This window comes from Plectropomus leopardus, chromosome 9, assembly GCF_026936395.1.
Source record: "Plectropomus leopardus strain MGB_pleo_1.0 chromosome 9, ASM2693639v1, whole genome shotgun sequence".
Taxonomy (NCBI): domain Eukaryota; kingdom Metazoa; phylum Chordata; class Actinopteri; order Perciformes; family Serranidae; genus Plectropomus; species Plectropomus leopardus.
Window position 1 is genome coordinate 29,835,295 of NC_142184.1, and position 22,142 is coordinate 29,857,436.

At 39.2% G+C, this 22,142-nt stretch overlaps 1 protein-coding gene across 5 annotated transcripts in view; it reads right to left on the reverse strand.

Annotated features, from left to right (window-relative positions):
* Positions 1-20,892, reverse strand: part of tns2a (tensin 2a) — a 71,640-nt gene extending 50,748 nt beyond the window's left edge. For 2 of the 5 annotated variants that reach the window (XM_042492462.2, XM_042492464.2), the window contains exon 1: positions 20,195-20,891. In XM_042492462.2, the coding sequence (XP_042348396.2) occupies positions 20,195-20,323 (129 nt within the window). In that variant the 5' untranslated portion in view covers positions 20,324-20,891. Of the gene's footprint in view, positions 1-8,930; positions 9,065-20,194 lie in introns of those variants that run through there. The other 3 variants (XM_088082477.1, XM_042492465.2, XM_088082479.1) reach the window with 3 other exon arrangements.
* Between the last annotated feature and the right edge of the window lie 1,250 nt (positions 20,893-22,142).

The window sequence follows — 22,142 nt, forward strand, 5'->3', positions numbered from 1 at the left end:
GGTGTTAAGACGCTGATCAAAAACCAGAACATCCACAGGTTGTGTCCAGCCAGGGACACCACCTCTCTACTTGGCCAACCAATTAAGACATGATATGCTTCTGGCCCCTTCTCTTCTTCCTACCCCAACTTCCAGCACCCTGGCTAAGATCACACCTCTCTTACAACTTAACCTTCATTGTGATCTCAACTACACTCCTGTAAAGTTTCGTGAAAGTATCTTGCACGGTTTTGATGATATGATGTTGACAAAATCAGTCCACTGACGGACAGACATATAAACAGCTAGCAAAATACTAAAAATTGCTTCTGTGTTCATTCTTGTTGCAATAGGTGTCTCCAGAACCACATTTTGCCATGACACACACACACACAGGCTCACATAGTGACAACAATACCAACCCCACTGTCGCGGTTGGTAAAAATAACAATAGGAAGGCAGCTTTTCTGTGTCAAAGGCATTGTGAAGTGGTAGCCAAGTGGTTGGTGTGACCACTTATTTTTTGTGAAAAGCTGCAGGTTTGATCTCTGCAAAAACCATATCCAGAGAAAGTATGCAGCTGTATAAATGAAAACAGGATCCAAAAAAAAGTTACTACACGTAAACTTAAAAATATTCACTTTTGAGGCAGAAACTTATTCTAGTTTTGAAAACAGTAATTATCTCATTGAGGTTCAAATCTCATTCTTTACGTTGGAAACTGTAGACCATTTTGTACGACAAACTTTTCAAGCCAACATGAATGAGTAGCCCTTAAAGTGCTCAGAAAAGTGGATGTTTGAACATAATTCTATGACAACCGACCAAGATTATGATTGGCCAAAGCTCCAGAACAGCTACCAAATGGACTTCGGAATAAGAGTCGACTACATTTATTTAACTGCGTGTTAAGAGTAGTAGTTATAACCTACTAATATTGCTCTGGGTTGCAACTTTCTGGCTCACAACATTTTGTCAAAACCAGAGCTGTCCTGTTTGTTTGTTTGATTTTTGGTGCCATTTTTGTCATTTTAAGCACTACGGTCCAAAAATGGGTTGTGGGTTCATTCTGAATGGACCGCCAGTGACTCGTAAACGTGTCAAATTGTAGAAAATACGCCTTATTCTTAAGTGCAGTGAAATTCCATCACAGAGCTTTTATTTTTAAGTGCCGTTTCAGTTTATTCTTGCAATATGTTTAATTTACGTGTACTCTAAGCCAACATGTTGTTTAAATTTCCTGAAATAAAATTGAATATGTGGTAATTTATCTAATGTGTGGACCCTGAACTAATGACTAAGCAGGAATCTGGACCTGTAGCTGGAGCAGTTGGGAACCACTGCCATAGATTGTGTATAAGGGTAGACAGCATGTCTCCACTTACTCCCATTCTACAAAAAATGAAGCCAAAATGCCCCTGATACAGCCACTACGGTCTTGCACATCATTAAGAGCCTGAGTCTGCACAGTATCTTCGTCGGGTAGTGTCCCCACCAATACACCCATCCGACCAATCACGGGCAGCATCATTGATCGCGAGTACACACACATCTGTCTATCATGTCATCAAATCTCCTTTTTATAGCATCATATAACTACTTAAACCCAAACCAATCAGACAAAAAACATTTGAACAAACATCAGGGGGATGAGAACTACCTTAAATGACAGAAACCATCTTTGGGAAATTTTATTTGATGTGTATTTTAACTTTTTCGGTTCAGCCCAACTCCCATTGGCTAACAGGGAGGGGGCGGGGTTTATGACCTATACTACAGCCAGACACCAGGGAGTGATTGATACCTTCAACAAGTAGTCTACAAGTTAGTTTGTTCAGAAATATTGCACAATGACAAAAAGAAAAACATAAATAAATAAATAAGGAGGACAAAGTATTCAAAGACAACGCCTCTTCCTTTGATAAGTAAAATAGCATTCAACAATATTCACATTTAATGTGCTGGCCATGATAACTAAACAGAAGTATTTTACTACCCAACTATATCACATCGTCACATTGTGCGGAAGTTGGGTTAGCTATGTGGCTTATTCAAATGACAGCACAAATATTAAGTTCAGAAAGTCATTTCAACTAGCTAGTGCCACAATAAATAGAAACATGCAAATTTCAGCTTTACCATTGGATGAGACTGTTTTGTAATTCATTGTCAGAAAACAGGTGGCCAACATTCATATTAGCTACAGCACAGTTAGGTAGGTTATTTAACATTTAACAGTGTGAGTGGTTTGAAGTCAGAAAGAAAAAAAAACAGCCCATTGCAGAACCATTAAAGAATTACAGAAAGAAGAAAGAAAGATTACAGAGGGCATTGGTCCTGTATCATGGGGAAACATCCAAGTACTAATATGCATGATGACCTTAATTATGAAAAACTAATTGGGTTAACTACCGAATCCATCGAAACACTCCACTCTTCTCCACTTGGGAGTCCAACAAAGAAAACCTCTATGAAGCAGCTTTATAACATCGAGGAAGATTACAACACAGGAAGTAGAAAACAGCTGGTAGACCCTGAGTGTATGAGCACTGAAAACAACCTGTGATGCTGAGCGCTGTCCCCAGGATAGTAATTACTGTCACCACTGTCATTGATCAAAAACATCCTCCCCTAGTAAAGCACGTGTTATTTTGTACTGAGGGATCCAATAAAGATAGTGGTCAGATCTTTTCTGCTGCCTGAGAGAAAATGAAGTGAAAAACAGAATTAAATGCTCAAAATAAGAAAACAAGAAACTAAAATGGCAAGAAATTAACAAGTCAGTTTTTTCACTCATACTGTAAAAGCGCAGACCGGATCCATCCATCATCAATGAGTAATGGTGATGGAAAAAACCCTCACAAGCATACAGTACATGTGACCATTTGAGGTACAAAGCCTCCACCAGCTGGGGCCTGTCTACATTTCCACAGAAGTGACACAAGTTGTAAACAGCTACCTGAGACCTGGAGGGAAGAAAACCTCTTCACACACAAACACTCACTCACGTGCAGACGTGTATCCCTGCAGACAGCCAGTGGAAACAGACAGCTTTCCTCTTCCCTCTTCCCGTCACTGTGACCCCCCCCACTCATGCCAGGACAGACCCTACCTCAGCTACAACATCTGCTACGCACAAGAAGCTCCTTTTTCTAATATTTTTAGCTTTCTGGCAGAAAAAGGAACCAGAGGTCTCTGCAGTCAAAGAAATGCTTTCTAACCAGAACTCCCTCCCCTTCCTCACTGCACGTCTGCCAGCCGTCACAGAACAGTAGCAGGATTGAACGAGGGAGGGGCTGGACACTTATACAAGAGATGCACACACAGGCAGAGATTTATGCATACAAACGTAAAAACAAATACACAGAGACAGAGAGCCATTCGTGCACCCCTGGAAACTCTCTCGCTCCATCGCTCTTCTTTCTCTCTAAAAATAGTCTTGATATTTAGACAATGATGGGCATTGTGTGGGAGTGGTCCATTACTGACTACAAAAGTGGACACTGTGACCTCAGCTTCAGCTGCAGATGGTCAGTGAGGGCACACACTGGAAGAAGCCTTGAGGGGAAACTCTTCAGAATGATTTTGCCATTAGCAGAACTCAGTGATTGTCATTCATAATGGACGTTTGTTTTCAGATCTTTAGATCATTATTTTCAGGCCAAGCACTCACTATGCAAGTGACTGGTAGTTCTGCACAACCGAATGTCTGATATGGATCATGCGGACTAACTGTAATTCATCTTCTATTGCTTGACTTTGACTGATTCTGGCACCAAAATCACCAAAATGCATGAAAACTATTTTCTTTCTTTTTTTTCAAATTTTTTCACTGACATGGCTCACCCTATCACTGATTAGTTAAGACTGCAGCAAATAATTGATTTCTTAATCAATTACCGATAGTAATGATGATGATGATTACCCTGCTAATAAAATTCTTGATTAAAGAGCACTCCAGTGATTTTGAACTGCACACTTTGTTGGATGTACAATGGAGCAGGTATCTTTTTTGCCCCCCAAGAAACCTGATGCCTACCTTACCCACAATGCAACTTGACTTGATTCACTTCACTGTACAGATTTGGGTGTCTTATGGTAGTAGTGGCTGACATAGCCTTGAGCATCAAGCCCTGAGCAGAGATAAGGAGAGGGTCACAGAGGTCTGGTACACTTTCGTCTGTCTAACTGCACATCCCAAGATTTTCAAACCTCTTGAGCACCAACGTACAGTGACTTAAATGACATCACTTGAGGTGGTTTATCAGACTTTGCATGAAGGCTTTAAACAATTTTTTTTTTGACATATGCAGGATTACTCAGCAACACCTGTAAAAGGATGCTGATGTGTAAAATAAGTGGGGTTTCCCTTTAATCATGTGGTCTAAAACTGCAGAAAATAGTGAAAAACTAATTTACATTTCAAGCTGTATGTTCAGATTTCTTGTTTTTTTTTCTGACTAAAGACTGGGACAAATCATTGAGTGGCAAAGCAAGTTTTTGGGCACATCTTTAATGAATATGTTATTCTCAATTTACAGTCTGATCAAAAAAGTTACTGATTAATTTCTTGTCAGCAGAGTAATCAATGAATTGTTTTGGCTCTTTAATGAAGAGGAAGTAAATCATTCATAGTGTGCAAATGCTGAGAGTGCAGAGCAGGTTTTACCATTGACAATCACATACTTAGTCTACCTCAGTAAGTTAGAAAATTCTGAAGTCCTTAAAAGTATTTACAGACTTGACCCTCAGTGGAAATACAGAGTCTCCTTTTTTGTGACAGGAGCATTTACGTAATGTCTTATTACAGTATGTTTTATGCACTACAACACACACAGTCATTCAGTGGTGTGTGTTAGACTTCTTGTGCACTTAAGTCCCACCCTCCATTGAAAGTGTCTCACATGGGTCTGGGTATCCGAGTTCCTGCATCATTTGTTGGCATCAAGGCCAGCATGTGTGTTGATATATTTGTGTCAATTCATTTGTATGTGAGTGTGCACGTGTGTGTCCAAAGGGTGGGACAGGCAGCAGAGGGAACAGAGACTGCCTGTTCCCGAGGTGAGGTCAGCACTGCCGCCATGATACACTTCCGTTCACTGGGACTCCTGCTGCTCTCACACACGCAAACACACCCACACACACACACACACACACACACTGAATGGTCTTATTGCTCAAGCCCAGCATCACCTCCAACACCCCTTTGCAACAGTTGTTGATATTTACTGACAAACTGCACCATCTGTTTTCCCTTAAAAATGTTATCAAGGCGCTGTGAGGCGGCTTCAGTCAGTGATGATATCATCCAGTGATGGTTAACCCTTCAAAACTGGAGCAACATCATTTTTCTTGTTGTGATTTCAGATCCATGTTACAAGTGTTACAACCTTTTTGAACCCTGAGTTAATTGATGTGGTTTCTTTCAAAAACATGGGGAAAGAAAGGTAATGAGCAACTTGGTAATACTATATTACTTAATGGCGAGTTTAATTTTAAAATGTTATATCATTTCGTAATTAATTTCACCCTTAATATCTTATCTCTTTACTCTTCTTTTTTCAAATCTGTATCCTTCTTTTCGTTTTTTAATTTTTTGCTCTGTAAAGCAATTGCCCTGTTGTATGAAATGTGCTATAAAATTAAAGCTGCCTTGCCTTGGCTTTGTTTTGTAAAATAATATTCAGGTAATTCTCTCGTACTTCTTACTAATTTCTTGCTTCTTTTTAGATAATTTGGTCTTTTGTTGCTCCCTGCCTTTTTTCCCTTGTTTCTGACAGAAATCAAGCCTATTTGCTCAGGTTTCAAAGGGTTAAACATGTAAGTTAGGACCAGATCTGATCCGACTGCAGACTCAGACACACGACTTGCAGAAGGTGTATTTAAAGGAAACCTGTTGCTGTTCCTAGATGCCAATCATTTACATCCATCCTGCATTTATTCCTGCAGGGTTTTCCCGATGAGAGTGAATGGCCGCTACTGTAGATCTGAACTCAGTGTAACTGCATCTGGCACAAGGGAATGTGAACCAGGCTCTGTTTCAGCCTCTAGGCCTGGCAGTTTGCAGGGGGCGTCCCGAGTAAACACAGCCCTCATGGACCATTTCTGCACCATCAAACTTCTCAGTTAACACCCAATAGTTAAAAATATAGAATACCTACTGTACACCAAGTACAACAACATTATTGTGCTGCTGGTTATTGCCTTGCTCAAAGGCAGCACTATTTGATATTTCCCAAGTTTTTTTAGAAAATGTGATTTTTAAAATAACAAGCTCCCTTTCCAATCTGCCGGCCTGTCTACATTACATATGGTTCGCATAAGAGAAAAATTGCTAATGAGCACTTTATCAGTAAAGGAAAGGTAGGAGAAGTTGGACAATGTTATCTTGTTGTCAATGCGTAGCTGTTTTTCCTCATGTCGCAAAGCAGGATAGGAGCTCTGACGACGGATCATGATATGGAGCTAACACTAATTGTCGGATGTAAGAACGCAGCAGCAGTCATTAATCAGTGTAGGCATGCATATATACACACACACCTACAGTGCACCGAGTGTGATCATGCACTCGACAGATTTGTGTTCACAGTATCCTTTTAGTCAACTTGTGCTCTTGATGTTTGGCCTTTGGAAAACTGTACTTAACATGCACACACACACAACCACAGCTTGTCATCACAATCTATCGAGACTGAAAGGAACAAATTGCTTCTGTAACTCAAGCCTACTTTTCTTTAACAAGGCAATAGTTTTCGACCAAGGCAACTAACTCAACTATTTGGGCACATTTTATATTACATAAGTAATGAATGAAATGTTTTCAACAAGGTAAATGAGAGTCAGTAATGAGAGTCAGTGGCAGTGAATCCAAAACACTTCTTCAGCTCCTGTCTTTGGCTTAAGCTTTAGCTTTTTACAGCTAAGAATGCACTGAGATTGTTACTGGGGAAATAAAGAGACCATCCCCAACTCATCTGCACATTAATGATTCATACTTAAAATGATTCCAGATAATGTCATATTAAGTGATTTTAACTTATACATACATTTTCCACCTGCAATTATACATGCACTTTCAGTTGAAAACAAGTTGTTTGTGCATTCATTCTTTTTTTCTACTAGTGAAAGAAAACCTCCCAAATACACATTTAGGTGTTAAGTTTTGTTCCGATTTTTGTTCAGGAAATGTATGAAATTTTGCATATTGAATAATATAATGCATAATTTACATTTCAATTACCATTTCAGAAACTTGTAATACAAAAATTATTTGGAAGTGACTGGCTGGGAAGGTTTCACTGTGATATCTGTTATTTAAAATGTTTACTAGATCACCCTGAGTGTCTTATTTTTGATCTAAAAATGTATGGAACTTTACAACACAAGATCACTTTCTCAAAATTAGTTTTATCTGTGTCTGAGACAGAAATCTCCACTTTAGTAACATATGCATACACCAAACTTTCCACTTTCCTTCTTATCTATATTCTTAAGGTTTACACAGAGGGGCTTGTTCAAACATAATTAACAGCCTGATTTATATATCTATTTTTTTTCATAGATGTGGTGTTTTTCCATGCCGGTTGACAACATTTTTTGATAAATGGAGGTATAAAATATCCAAAATTTCCTCTACAAACACCGACTCTGATTTTGAAACAAGATTTCTGTACCTGGCTTTATTTAGTGTTCAGATTTCTGTCCTTGAAATGCATGCAAATTAGTACATATTTAATGCATAATTTGAATATTTTAATATAACATTTTAGAAAACTTGTAATACAAAAACTTTTTAATTGTCTTAAAGGCAAACACTACCTAAATTTAGAATGTTGTTTCCATGGCCTAGGAAAGTTTGATCAATGAACATGAGTTGCTCTCTCTCAGAGCCACAAACCAGAGAGGAAAGTCTTAAACTTGTGATGTCATACTATATACAGTCTGGAGCTGTTCCACAATGACTAAGCTGATTTTGTGGATCCACAGAATGGTTGTTCTCCTTTCTTACCTATTGTGTTCCTATTTCTGAAAGACAAAATGTACCCATGTACTCTGAACATTTGCCTAGGTGCTTTGATATTCATCTGTCATCTTTCCCACTTATTTTCTTGATGGAGTAGCTCCAGACTTTATACCCTATGACATCACAAATTTGACTTTAAGTACTTAGTTTTTTGATTTGGGAAAGAGTTATATATATTTCTGATTCTGATTCTGATATATATATATATATATATAGTTAAACCCTACTCACCTGTAGTGGCACCTTTTATTGTGAAAAAACAACCTGACACCTGGTGGTCTTCCGCCAAACCTTGCACGCGCACATGCGCTCGTGAGAAACATGCTTTTTTCTCCCTCTCTGACATGACTTTGCGACATTAACAATACCTGACTGTAACAGTGGGGATGGTGGGGGGGCGCTTAATGCATCATATGACCCTATTCAGAACACTTTGTCACTTTAATTAAGTGCGACACTTCGAGAAACTTCTCACAGAACAAAGTCTCCATGTTTCTCATGGGCTACAAAACATTAAGTATGTGGGCTAACTGTGGAGTTAGCAAAGAGCATACAGTGTAACTCAACATATGTCAGGTACGTTTAGGTAACATATAACCTACTTAAGGCATACAGTAGTCTATTTTCTCTTGAAGAAGCCGCCTTCAACAAGTCTGCATAACTTAAAAAAATAAATAAATTAGCAAACCGCTCATGCAGGCAAAACTTGAGCATGAATTTAAAGTTATGGCGTCACAACAGAAGACAGCCAACTTCATACAAAGTGCGCCACTGCAAAACCCACATGAAAACTCAGCATCATACATTCATCCAAAAAAATCCTCCACACTGCAAATACTGACTAACCGGACCACCGAACACTGTATCCAACACAAACACAACCACTCAGTAACTTTCTCTCCAAACAAATGAGACTTTGTCATCTTACCTTGTTCATTTTCCCGCTTAACATATTCCCTGGTTTAAAAGCTGCCCCTCATTCTCAGGAAGACCATCAACAACATGGCCTGCTACTGAGATAACTTGTTTTCTTTACTCTCCGGTCCACCCCTCAGTACAAGGGCTGGGGGCGGGGCTACACTCAGTTGAAAGCGTGTGTGGAGTACTATTACTGGGATATAGCCCCCTGATTGGTCAGTTTCTGGAGGGTGCGTAAGGATACTCGAGTTTGATTGGCTAAATTAATCACTGTAATATTCCTAGAAAAAAACTTCTAGTGTGTGGCGATGAACCAAGAATGTGCTTTACCTGATAATCTCACAGTATTATTTTATCACATATATTTACAGACAGCAGTTTTAAATACATTTATGATGTGGCTATTTAATATTATAGTCACTTCAGTAGTTTATAATTAAAAAATATCTAAATAACTGTAATTAAATAACCCCAGAATCAACACTATCCTTTACAGCAAGGTCAGAATTATGTTATGGTAGGTGGATCTGGGTGTGACTTTGTCCAAAATAAGTCTGAAAGGCATTTGAAATCTTAACATGTAAACAAACATGAAGCTATGTAGCTCACACACACATACTGGGGCGTTTTAATTATGGGCCCCGTGTGCACGAGGTGGCTCTGGGCCTCCTCCTCCCACACCACAATTTTTGCATGTGAAGCAGACATGTTTATGTCAACACATGAACTTACTGTAGTCTGACAAAAGATGATTTTAGTCAAGACACTCTGGCTTATTGGTTCTCAACCCTTTTTCATCTGACATCCACACTTCAAGTTCTAAATTTGTTTTAATTTGTTTAATAGATTTTAAAAGAATATTTCACCTGCAAAATGACCATTTTTTTATATATATATCTATTAGTCATGTGGAGTTGTTTTCCTAAGGAAACCTTTTTTTTTTTGGGTGACATGTTTCAATGGAAAATGACAACCATTATTTATTTATTTTTTGATTGGGGGTTTCCTTTAACAACAGTTAAACAATATGAAAATATTCTTTTATAAACTTACCCTTCTCATGTTGCATAATCCAAGTCTGATTTATTCTGTTTTATACACAGTACCTCCCAAATACATGCATATTCACTAAAACCTTACGATTTAAATCTGAACTGAAAGTAAAACTTATCAGACTTTAATGCTAGGTTTTTTTCAGCAAAAACATGTGTTCTGGATGTACTGAGTATACAGTTGGATGAATCAACTTGGATTACTGCACAAGCTGTGTGAGAGTTTGTAAAGGGATGTCATAATATACTTTTGCTAATGCTGAATGGGACCCCTAATCTATCAATAAATCAATCAATTGGCCAGTTTCCATACAGAGACACAAAGTTTTCTTTACAAATTAAAGGCAACACAGCATAACTTATTGATTCACAAATGGTCATTTTGTGGGTGAAGTACTCCTTTAAACTGGCTGTTATGTTACATCATTAAATATATAAAGGTGGAAATTCTTGCTATTCATATTTTTCCAAGGCTTGTTCTCTTTTGTGAGAGGGTTCAAATAGGTTTTGCATATGCACTACTACAACTTGTAGTGGCAGAAGCTGGATGTTCCAAACATTCGTGAGGAAGGAAACACTCTTTCACAAAGATAAGTTGATTAAAAAGGGAAAATGTGTTTGAGTCATGTTAATATGTACAGGAAAAAAAGAAACAATACTTTGACGGCCCAAACAATACTTTGACGGCAACTCTTACAGACCTCCCCCACAGAAGCTTAGAAGGTAACAGGATCAGAAAAATGGTATTCATACTTATTTTACATCTCTATATATTTCCATGAAATTATCTTTAAAAAAAAAAAAATCTGATCTGACCTACTCTGCTCTGCACGTACGCCATTAACTGAAGGAGTATCTGCTCAGCAACAAGTATCTTAGTCGGGAATCACTGTTTTAAGCCTCTACCTCATTTTGAGCACTGTGAGGTAAGCACGCCTATTCTTTCACAGTATACCCCCAGCACACACACAAACACACACACACACACACACACACACACACACACACACACACACACACACACACACACTCAGAGCTATGCCTTAATAAACATCTGCAGGACACTGCTGCAGAGTAGTGACCAGTGTGTTGGTAGCAGCACCTAGTGGTGAACTAAGAGAACACGCACCAGGTGAGGCAGAGTTTGGATAAATAAACACATATCTTGATATGAATCCCTTTTTATGTGCATATGGGCACAACTTCTCTGCAGCTAATGAGGAAAATATTCATATCCTTCCTCAGCTACATACACTCATAGATACAAAGAGTGTCCAACTTTTTGATGCTGTGAATGTCAGCTTTTAAAATTAGACTGTAAACAGGTATAACTGCATTTTTGCATTAAGATGTAAAAACTAGCCTGAGCTGATTCGCTATAATCAGTTCAAAACATGAACAAATGTTGTACCTCATACATGACCATATACATGTTTGATACCTTGCCAAACTAACTAAACCATAATATTCCCCAGCCTCAGACTCCAAATGCACATAGAGTATTATTTCTGTCTGCTGCCTCAATCTCTTCCATATGTGTCAGATTGACGTGCAGGTATGAAGGCTGCACAGTATATCCCCACCAATCACTGCGAAACGTGACTGTGAGTCACGACGTTTGCAGTAATCAGCCGCCCAAACAACACGTGCCGTAATGCACTCCATTCCCTTCGCTCATAACCCAAGAATTTCCGGCTTATGACAGAAAAATGGGAGGACTGATAGATTTGTGGGGGTCTAGTTGTTTGCGGAATTCTCTGCTTCCTTTCTTGTGGATGGCGAGGAGGCATAAAGGTGGATGTTGAAAGGGGGGGTAAAACGCAGAGAACAAAGTTGTTAGGTGAAAAAGGTAGTGGGAGGGGGGCACATGTGAAAGTAAAAAAAATACTGAGGGACCATGAGAGACAGGAAGTCGGTGCTTGGGATTGGAATGAGGGGGTGAGTTGGTGAGTAAAGTGGGGGGAGGGTCATGCTGGAGGAAAGATGGAGATGAGGAAAGAAGGGGACGCTTTTGCAAACATATGGAATGAATCCTGAATGAAGTGTTCTCTCTGCACCAGTGGTTCCTAACTGGTCCAGCCACTGGGTCCAAATTTCACCTTAATCACTAGTTCAAGGTCTACACATAGGATAAATAATCACATATTCAATTGTATTTCACAAAATGTAAACAACACTTGGGCTTAAAACACAATGAAATAAAATGCATTGCAAGAATAAAGTACAATTGCTTAAAACTTAGTAAATAAAAAGCACTCAAAAAATGTGCATATTATTGCTTCAAGAAAAATGCTGTAAATGCACAGCATGTAAATAGGCCAAATAATACCAAGAAAAGGGCATTAAAATAGCTGCTGCACTAAAAAACCTTTCTTAATCTACAGCAGGAAACGGCACTTCAAAATACAAGCACTGTTCCAGAAATTTACTGTACTTCAAATTAAGTGTGTTTTTTTTTACAGTCGGGTGTATTGGCAGGAACTTGACACCGCAGAGATACTGAACAGATATGACTCCAAATTAAATCACTAGCATAATATGGTAGCGGCCACATCAGAGACATTTTGTCTTCATTTTTGTAGAATAAGAGTAAGTTGAGATATGCCCTCCATCCAGTCTATGGCAGTGGTTCCCAAGTGGTCCAGCCACAGGTCCAGATTTAGTTATTAGTTCAAGGTCCAGACATTAGATAAATTACCACATATTCAATTTATTTCACGAAATGTCAACATGTTGGCTTAGAACACAAAGCAATACAACATATCGCAAGAATAAACAGAAGTGGCACTTCAAAAATAAAAGCTGTGTGCTGGAAATTCTCTGCACTTATAAGTAAGGTGCATTTTTTTTTACAAATTTGACATGTTCTTAAGTCACTTGCAGTCCATTTAGAATGGACCCATTTCCCGCTTTTGGACCTTGATCCATCAGTTAGGAAGCACTGGTCTGGACGCAGTGGACACAATAATGCAAAATGATTGATTTGGGTTTATGAAATACTGCACGATGCACGACTGTACGATGCCAGGTGTGTTTTTCTTTCTAGTCTGACTAGAATAGAGAATTTAGAGTCCTGAGAACTTAGAGCAAGCTTGGAGGTAAATGAGAAAGAGGGGGACGGAGTGGGAACCTGGGCCAAGAGGAAATGAGGGGAGGAGGAGACTTGAAAAGGGGGTTGTGTTGCTTGACGAAGGATTGTGTAAGACAGCACTACGCCAAAGACTGATAAGGTGCAGCTGTTGAAGGACCAAAAGAGCTAAAAAAACGGTGGGTGAGACGTAGAGATACTAATGACACAGTTAAACACATGTTCACATTTATTGTGCCGATGAGCTCAATAAAATCCTCTCAGTCAGCCATCCCTGCTCACTCTCAAAATGGGCAAAGCTGGACATTTTGGAGTGTAAAAAACAAAAATATTCTGTGCATAGTTCGCTGCGAGGTGTTTCTTTTAAGGGTGGTGCTGGGATTTTTTTTTTGGGGGGGGGTCTTGCGGACATACCAAGGGAGGAAGTGGTTTATGTCTTTCCCTTTTCCCTCGATCACCTTTCATGTGCCCGCAACACACAACAACAAGCATTCCTAAAATCCTGCTCAGAGTTTGGGACAGATCATTGTTTTCAAGCCGCAGGAATCTAGTCAGCCACCCTCTGAGCTTTTTTCATAGGAATTCATCTTTTTTTTCTGACGTGCAGGAGTGTGAGAATCCACTCTGTTTTATTCTGGATGTTGAGGGGGTGGTCTATATTTAACCCTAACCGGTCAGTGTTCCTTCCTGTGTTGGGTGTGTGTTTGTAGTGAATGCCTGCGGCTGAAGGCTTCAGTATTGGTCATGACCAATCTAAACTTTGTTGCTCATGAGAAATTACAGGGAAGCAAGACAAATACATATAAAACCACTGTCACAACGCCAGTTTTCTATGTATTTCTAGAGTCAACAACACACACAAAAAAGGAGCAGAACTTGTTTGATTACAGATTTAAACTTTTATCCTCAGTGGTGACAAACAGCAAGTTGAAAGAGTATTATATATACAACTCTCAGTAAGTTTAGCAATCTCAAGGCCCAGACTGATCAAACAGACATCAAAGAACTATTGGTGACAGAAGCCAACTGTTGCGTTGCCTCACGTCGCCTGTGCCTCAGCCAAAAATTTGCACATGAACACACAGCAAAGACTTCAGCCAACCACCAACTAGTTAATATGTTCTGCACCTGTGTGAGAGGAAATAACTCTCCATACCAGCAGGTGGAGGTACTCTGTATTCATCATTCAAAAAGGGAAACCAGATTACCGACAGGACTGATTCAAGGGGCTAGTAAGCCAGTTGGCACATAACAACACCAACTGATGTAAAAAGAATGAATGATATTTACCATGCGCTCATGAACAATTAAAAAAAAGTCACAAACTGTTTCTGCTTAAGAGCTCAATGGCTAAAAAAATAAATCTTACCACAAATAACAAGTTTGTTGCGTTTTTGACTCAAGTCATTTGTTTGCTTTCCTTACTTCCATTTCTCTTCTTGTGCACAGAGCTGAACTGCCGACCAGTGTATTTTCACTGACGAGCTCCACCACTAATTCAACATGCTGAATTGGCCAAAAAAAGCAGACAGGGGTTGACAAGGGTCAACAAGAGCCAAACAGAGCCAATGGTGCAGGACACACTGCAAAAGCTAAGTAGACAGATGCTCACTGATGGCCCGGCACTGACGAACAGCCAACCTTTAGCTTGGTGTATCTGGGCCCTAAGAAGCTGTAACACATCTTGTAAAGCTAGAAGCAAAGCAGTATTATATTACAAAAAATGGTCAATGTCCCTAGAGCCATGCTAATGGAACAGGTTACATTCAGGTTTGTTCACCTAATTTTGAACTGTTCTGACCATTTTGACCAAAAATGAATATGATCGGAACCAAACTGGAACTAAAAAATGATAGATTTTCCATTAAGTTTTCCAAAGGGCAAACCGTGATGATTTCAGTGGGCGTCTCATACTCTACAAGTTAGAAAGGGAGGATGGAGAGGGCAACAATGAAGAAGATAAGTAAGAAATTGTCTTATTATCATTCATGGTTGGTCCATGCTTGTTTTTGGGGATAGGCTTTTACATAATATGCCTCCATTACCTATTAATACAGACTTAACTGCACTGTTGACTGAGGCTACTGTACAAGATGCTTTCTGCTAGTTTGTTATTCACATGCACTCACTGGCCCAGCCACTGGAAGCATTAAGGTTCAGTATCTTGCCCAAGGACACTTCAATTGAACTACTAATCCTCTGATTTGTAGACAACTCTACCTCCTGAGCCACAAAGTGTTTGCAAGGTAACATTTGCTAGTTAGTAATAAACACAAAGAATAGCTGAGGCTAATGGAAAATGCCAATACCTTTGCAGGTATTTGATCATAATACCAAATTCTTGGACAAATTAAAATTCACCATAGTTTGTACAATTCGACCTGAGGGGGACATGAATGGTTGTAACAAATTTCATTACAATCCATCCAATAGTATTTGAGAAATTTCAGTCAAAATTCATCAACATTTCAGTTTGGACCAGAGTGGTAGACCAGATGACATTACTGTTTCTAGAGCCATGCTGCTAGCGTGGCTAATAAGATCCCGCCATTCCAGCGGATGCTGTGTGAAAATATGTTTCGTATTAAAACTCAACTGCCAAGTGACTCCAGTAATGACTCTCAGACTTAAACCTTTGGCTGAGAGTGTTCATTACATTAACCGCCAAGGCATTAGGATATTTAGCTTTCAATGCCAATATTTTATGTTTGTGATCATAACACACAACAAGACAGATCCCAAAAGATCATTTTATGACAAGGATATAACCTCGAGGTGGCAGTTTCATTACTTCTGTCCGAGGCTCGCCTACTTTGATTTGTCCCACATGAATTCTGCGTCATTTCCCAGGGCTCAGAGATTTATTTTTTAAGGAGAACCATATGAACTATTGTTTCTCTCTACCAGAAACTGTTTATTCCAGGAACCCATTTTTAGAGGGTTGTTTATTGATGCTCAGCTACTCTTTATCAACAACTACCCACGAATCACTGGAGTGTGAGGGAGTAAGGCATATTTTAACTGCACAGAATGAGAATAAGAAGTCATAGCAGGCTACGGGAAATCAAATAATTTGCAAACAATTCACAAAAAATCATTAATGAATCTGAGGGATTTTGTTTTGACCCCACCCTGCACATTGCAAATGTGTGAATGTCTTCAGTGAACTAGGTGAAGAAACAGTTAATATAATACATGATATTATTTGAAAAAATGTCTCAATATGATATTTTCAAAAAAGTCAATGAAAAAAAGTCAAATGAAAAAAGTTAAAACAATCCCTTTTCCATGTTCCTGACATAACATCAGAACTATGTATCATCAGAATTATGAATCAAATTATGTAATCACACTGAAAACAGCATGTGGAACATAATTTTCTGTTGCCAAATATTTCCACTAAGTACTTGCCATGAGTCTTACGGGGTATGTTTGTGTACAGTGTGTTCCAGGATATAAAAAAAAAATCTGGACTTTTACAGTTGTCACTAAAAGTTGCATCTTCTCACACCTACAATTGTCTGCAAATCCACTGAAAACAACCATGAAATCTTTTTTCTTTTTTAAAAAAGAAATAGAAAAACAACAATTAGAAAATGACCATAAAAAGATAAGACAACATCTCCTCCCCAAGGATAATCAGTGGGATTTAACTGGTTCCCACAGCCTTATATTGGGGTCGGTCACTGCTGGATGACGTCGTCCAGAGGGCTCCACATTCCCACGCTGCTCAGCATGTGATACGAAGCCACAGGGACTGTGGTGCAACCAACCATGCACACACACACAGAAAAAAAACAAGCCAGATGGAAGATGGGAGGCAAAATGCACACAAACACACTCAGATAATTCACACATCTGGATGTAAAAGCCGCAGAGACTCAAATCTAAATGTAATCCACTGTGATGTAAACTGGTGGAGAGAGGTCAAGGTTCTTAATGTTCTCTCGCTTACAGCAATCTAAGTCAGCCTGCAAGCTGTCCTCTGTTAACATGATGGTAATTTCCATCAGCAGTGCTGACACCGTCACAACAGCACCATTGTGTCTGCACAGATGTGACCTCAGCTTGGAGATGCCATCGTCATGCGCATCATCTTTTAAATCAAGGCTAAACAAAAACACACACACACTCACACAAACTCACACACACACACTCACACTCCTTTTACAAATACAAACAATCACTCTTTCAAACTTGAGCTGATGCTGACCTTTGACCTGAGGGTGGCAGGGAAAAGAATTTCCCACAAGGTAATTAAAAGTATACCACGAGCACTGACGTCATTGCTAATTCCTAATTGTCTCATAAAAATGGAATGCATCCTTTAGTTTTAACCATAAATAAACTGACAATTCCAAATACTCAGCCATATAATATCCCTACTCATCTATTTAAAATTGGTATGTGTAAAAACAGTGTTGGTCCAATGTGTTGCTGCTGAGGCATAATTACTACATCCTTGTCGGAATGGTAACAAAGTAAAGCTATACCACGCAGGATTGACGGTTACAGCTTGTAAACACATTTGCCAGAGAAAGTGAAAGTAAAAGCCAACCCCAGTCTTGCTATATTTGCGTTTTTCAACGCTGTGTCTCTTGGATGCTTGCTGCCTCAGGTCTGGCACTAGGTTGCCTCCTCTTTATAAAGCCCAGACCTCATCTGCACAATGTGAAGGCACACGCCCATAAACATCCAGAGCACAGAAAATAAGAAGTAAATAAGAAAATTCAGGCAGAGGGCAGAGTCTCTGCAGAAAAATATGCAGCCACACACTTGTTGTGTCATAAGTAATGACTGAAAGAGATTATTGATTTGTTTTGGGAAAATTCTCCATAGAAAGAAATAAAACATATTTTACTAAATAAAACCAAAATGGATTAATGGGACTGACTCCAATAAACCTACTTGCAAAATTGGATTAAGGGAGGACCTACTGATTTAGCACTTCTATATTATTGGTGGACTCACAAGGGACAGTTTTTTTATTTTTCATCCATTGTCAAAACCTGGCGCCTACATATCCCACAATTCAACTCGTCTGTGTATAGTTCGGTCACAGATTCAGGTGTGTTACGCTAATAGCGGCTAATGTAGCTTTGAGTTCAGTAGCTTCAGGGTTAATGCGGTGCATTTGCACTAGGAAGTTGGAATTTCTGAGTTTCCGGGAACTCCAAACTGGAACGCCCTCTGAAGACAGATTTCCGACCATGAAACTAAAAAGAAGGAAATGTCATGAGTCAGAGGCAGCGTTCCAGAGGCCAGACTTTGGTGTCAGGTCTATTGGAGTATGGGCACGGCCAATATCACGATAACCCATCATATCGTTGTTGTTTCAACTTTGATAAAAATTCTTCCATTAGATATAAACAATGAACCATCAGTGATGCTTACTGATGCTTTATGGCTAAATATGTGCATTTGTTTTCCTGCCTTGTTATTTTATATATCATGATGTAACGCTATCTTGGACCAAACAAGGTATAAAGATGCAGCTGCTGGCCTATATTAAAGATTTTAGAGATATTTATTTGCACAAAACAAAACAAGAGAAATACAACAACCAAGGAAGACAAGGTTGTGCAGGTAAGATTAAGAAACCTCACCTCAATAAGGATGGTAATCAAATATGAAAGTCATGTAATAAAACAGATCATGGACAGAGCCATGGTCTGTTTGGAGACCAAAAACAAGGAAAAAGAATGTGCATATCTAGATTTAAAAAAATGTCAGTAACAACATGTAATGTATGTTTTCAATTAATGTTAGAGGGATTTTTCATCAAAAGTTGGAACAACAAAGACATGATACTGTAAATTGTCATGCTCGCCTCATTGACTCCAATAGAGCTGATTTCAAAGTCTGGCTCCTGGAACGCTTATGTGCAAAATAATATGTTGTTATGAACTGGTATTTCTAACAAACTTTCTAACTTGGCTCAAACGGGTTTAAAAAGTAAAAAAAAGTCTTAGATTTTCAACTTGTACTTGAACACAGTCAACGAGGGTGTGATGTGATTCCCTGATCCAACCTCCAACTTCCGAGGTAAGTGAATGCAGTGTAACTCCACAACACCACTTTATTTTCACTTTAAAACTTGTCAGTCCCATCTAACACTTTGACAGGTGTCAGCACTGAATGGTTTTATTTAGATCTCAAGCAGCTCCCTCTGGTACAACAAAGGGCTTTATACTATTTTTTTAGTAATATACAGTAGTACTCAACAACTGTAAACAGACTTTGATGTGAGTGGAGTTTCCCTTAAATAAAGCTATTATTATTTGATTATTAATGTTGAAGATTTCAGAGAAACGTGGGGCTGATTTAACCCTTTAACATCTGGATCAGCATCAGTTTTCTTGTGCTGCATTCAGACACCTTTTTACAAGCATTAAAACCTCTGAAACGCAAGAAACATTGATTGATTTCTTTCAAAAACAAAGGAAAACAACATAATGAGCAACTTGGCAAGAAATGTCTCCAAACTGCAAAAAATAATGAACTGACTGAATTATCTGAATATTAACTTTAAGAAATTATTAGATATTATCAAAAAATTAGGGAGAAATACCTGGGAAACTATATTTTTTAAAATTCTTTTAATTATATATTTAAAATATGTTTCAGAAAAAAAAGTATTTTTCAACACTTGTTGGTTGTTTTCTTGATTGTCTTTCGGGTATTTTTCTTCTTTTTTTTTTTAAATTAATTTCTTGTTTTTTTGGGCCATTTCTTGTCAAATTGCTCATTGCCCTCATCCCATGTTTTTGAAAGAGATTTTTCAAATTTGCTCAGGTTTCAAAAGGTTAGAGAGAACATCATGCCTATGATATAATCCAAATGTTGGTTTTAGTCTGATATCATACGCATTGTACATACAGTTAAATAGATGATAAGCAAAATAATCCTAAATATATTTTTCCTATAATGTACCTTTAATTTTTAAATAACTCACCTAGCCACAAAGTTGCATCCTGTGCAAAATGTGACATCTAATATCCAGAATACAAACAAAGACACCACTCATGGATGTCCACTAGATCTGCATACCAACATATGCATGCCCAACTCTGGTCACCACGTTTATCTGCAATTTCATCACACACTCACGTGAACACATGCATGCACACTGACCTTTGTCAACCTCATCCTGCCGCTCTCACTCCTCTCCAGGCTCCTTCTCTTCAGAGACGGGTTTCTGACCACCGGCACCGGTTGCACCTCTTCCTCCCCACACCAGTCCGAACTCAGGACGCAACCCATTGATGGGTGGACGGGTCCTGGCCTGTGGACTTTTCTTCCTCCTCCTCTTCTCTCCCTCTGGCCTCCGCACTCCCTCTCTGTCCTCTAAACAGACTCCAGGGCAGCTGTTTTTGTCAGCTGGAGAAGAGGACAGGGAGGCCCTTCCCCTTTTCCTGGCTGTGGTTCAGCCCTGCTACAGGGACAGAGGGAAGGATACACTCTTCATGCTCACTCTGCCCACCCCCCCTCTTCCTATACACACTTTCAAAACACCTCTCGCTCGAAGTCAGTCACATGCGGACTCCCCATTTTTCTGCCTCCACCCCCTCTCTCTGCCCTTCTTTGTTTCAAACACCCAAACTTTCTCAGGCTCACTTCCCTACTTTTGCTTTTCTCTACATTTTTTTTTCTTATTGTCAGTCAATCCTACTCACATCCCAGTGTCCTCACGCTTTTGATGCTCGTCGCTCAAAGATCCAGGTGATGCTCTCCTTTAACCCTCTTGTTGCTTCTCTTCCACTTTCCCAGCTCTCCCATCCCAAGAGCACTCTCACAACTCTCCCTTCCTCCTCTCTCTGTTCCCTCCTGTTTCTACCTCTCTGCAAGGGTTGCCTCACTCTTACATATACAATTACCTCTCTGTTCTCACCCCCACCCATCTCTCCTCCTCGGCGGTTTCCTGCTCCCAGATACAGGCAGTCTCTCCTTAGCTCGGGCCGACACATTGTTGGTATTGTCTAGAAAACAACCAAGAAAACCAAACAGTGAGGGCAGCTGTTAGGATGCTGGGCTGATTCAGACTGAGCCTTCCCTTGTTTACAATGCAAAAGCCTGTTTGTTGAAATCGTGGAACAAGGTCTCTTTCACCACTACCTAACATATGACAAAGGATGTGAAAAGTTGTATGAAGGATTGCCAGATGCATCCTTGTCATTGTTTTTGATGAATTCTGCCTGGTTAAAGAAAGCTCAGAGGTCATTTTCAATATTGCTTATGTGTGAAAGACTTTTTTTCCCCTCATGTCCTCTTTACTCTTGTTTATTTCTTCTCCCTGGAGTGTTTTGGCCTCTACGCAAGAGCTCACAAAGCTTGGAGGAGCGAGACAGTACCCCTTAAAAGGCAAATTCTTGATGCGCCTCCAAAAGCACCCCCTCCCTTCTTTGTATTTACTCTCTACATTCCCTCTTTCTTCTCATTTGTTCTCATCTTCCTTCTCTCCAGGACTCTCCTCTTCTTTCTTTTCTTTACTGCAGACAGACATCAGTGGTGAAGCACTCGTGTTGTTGCAGGCATTTTGCCCCAGACAAGCCTTCCAGGTGTCCTTCCTTTCCTCCCTTCCTATAGCTTACCCCAGGGATACTCAACTTGCTTTGCTTGGGGGCCACTTTTGTAAAATGGCAGCAGGCCAGGGAACAGCATACATGTTGCTGGGATTTTTGAAAATTTCTAGAATGTCTGTAGGGATTTAAGACATTTCTAGGGTTTTGGGACATTTCTCGGATGAGGGGATGTTTCTGGTATTTTAGGATGTTTCTAGGATTCTGGGATGTTTCTAGGATTTTAGGACATTTCTGGGATTTTAAGACATTGCCTATATTTTAGTAAATTTTTTTTAGATTTAAGATGACATTACATTACATTTTTTTTTTTAGATTTTTGGAGTTTGCTAGGATTTGGGACATTTCCTATATTTTAGAAGATTTCTCAGATTTTAGGACATTTGTAGGATTTTAACACTTTTCTAGGATTTTAAGACATTTCTGGGATTTTAGGATATTACTGGGATTTTAGGATGTTTCTAGGTTTTTCGGACATTTCTAGGATTTTAGGGCATTTCTCT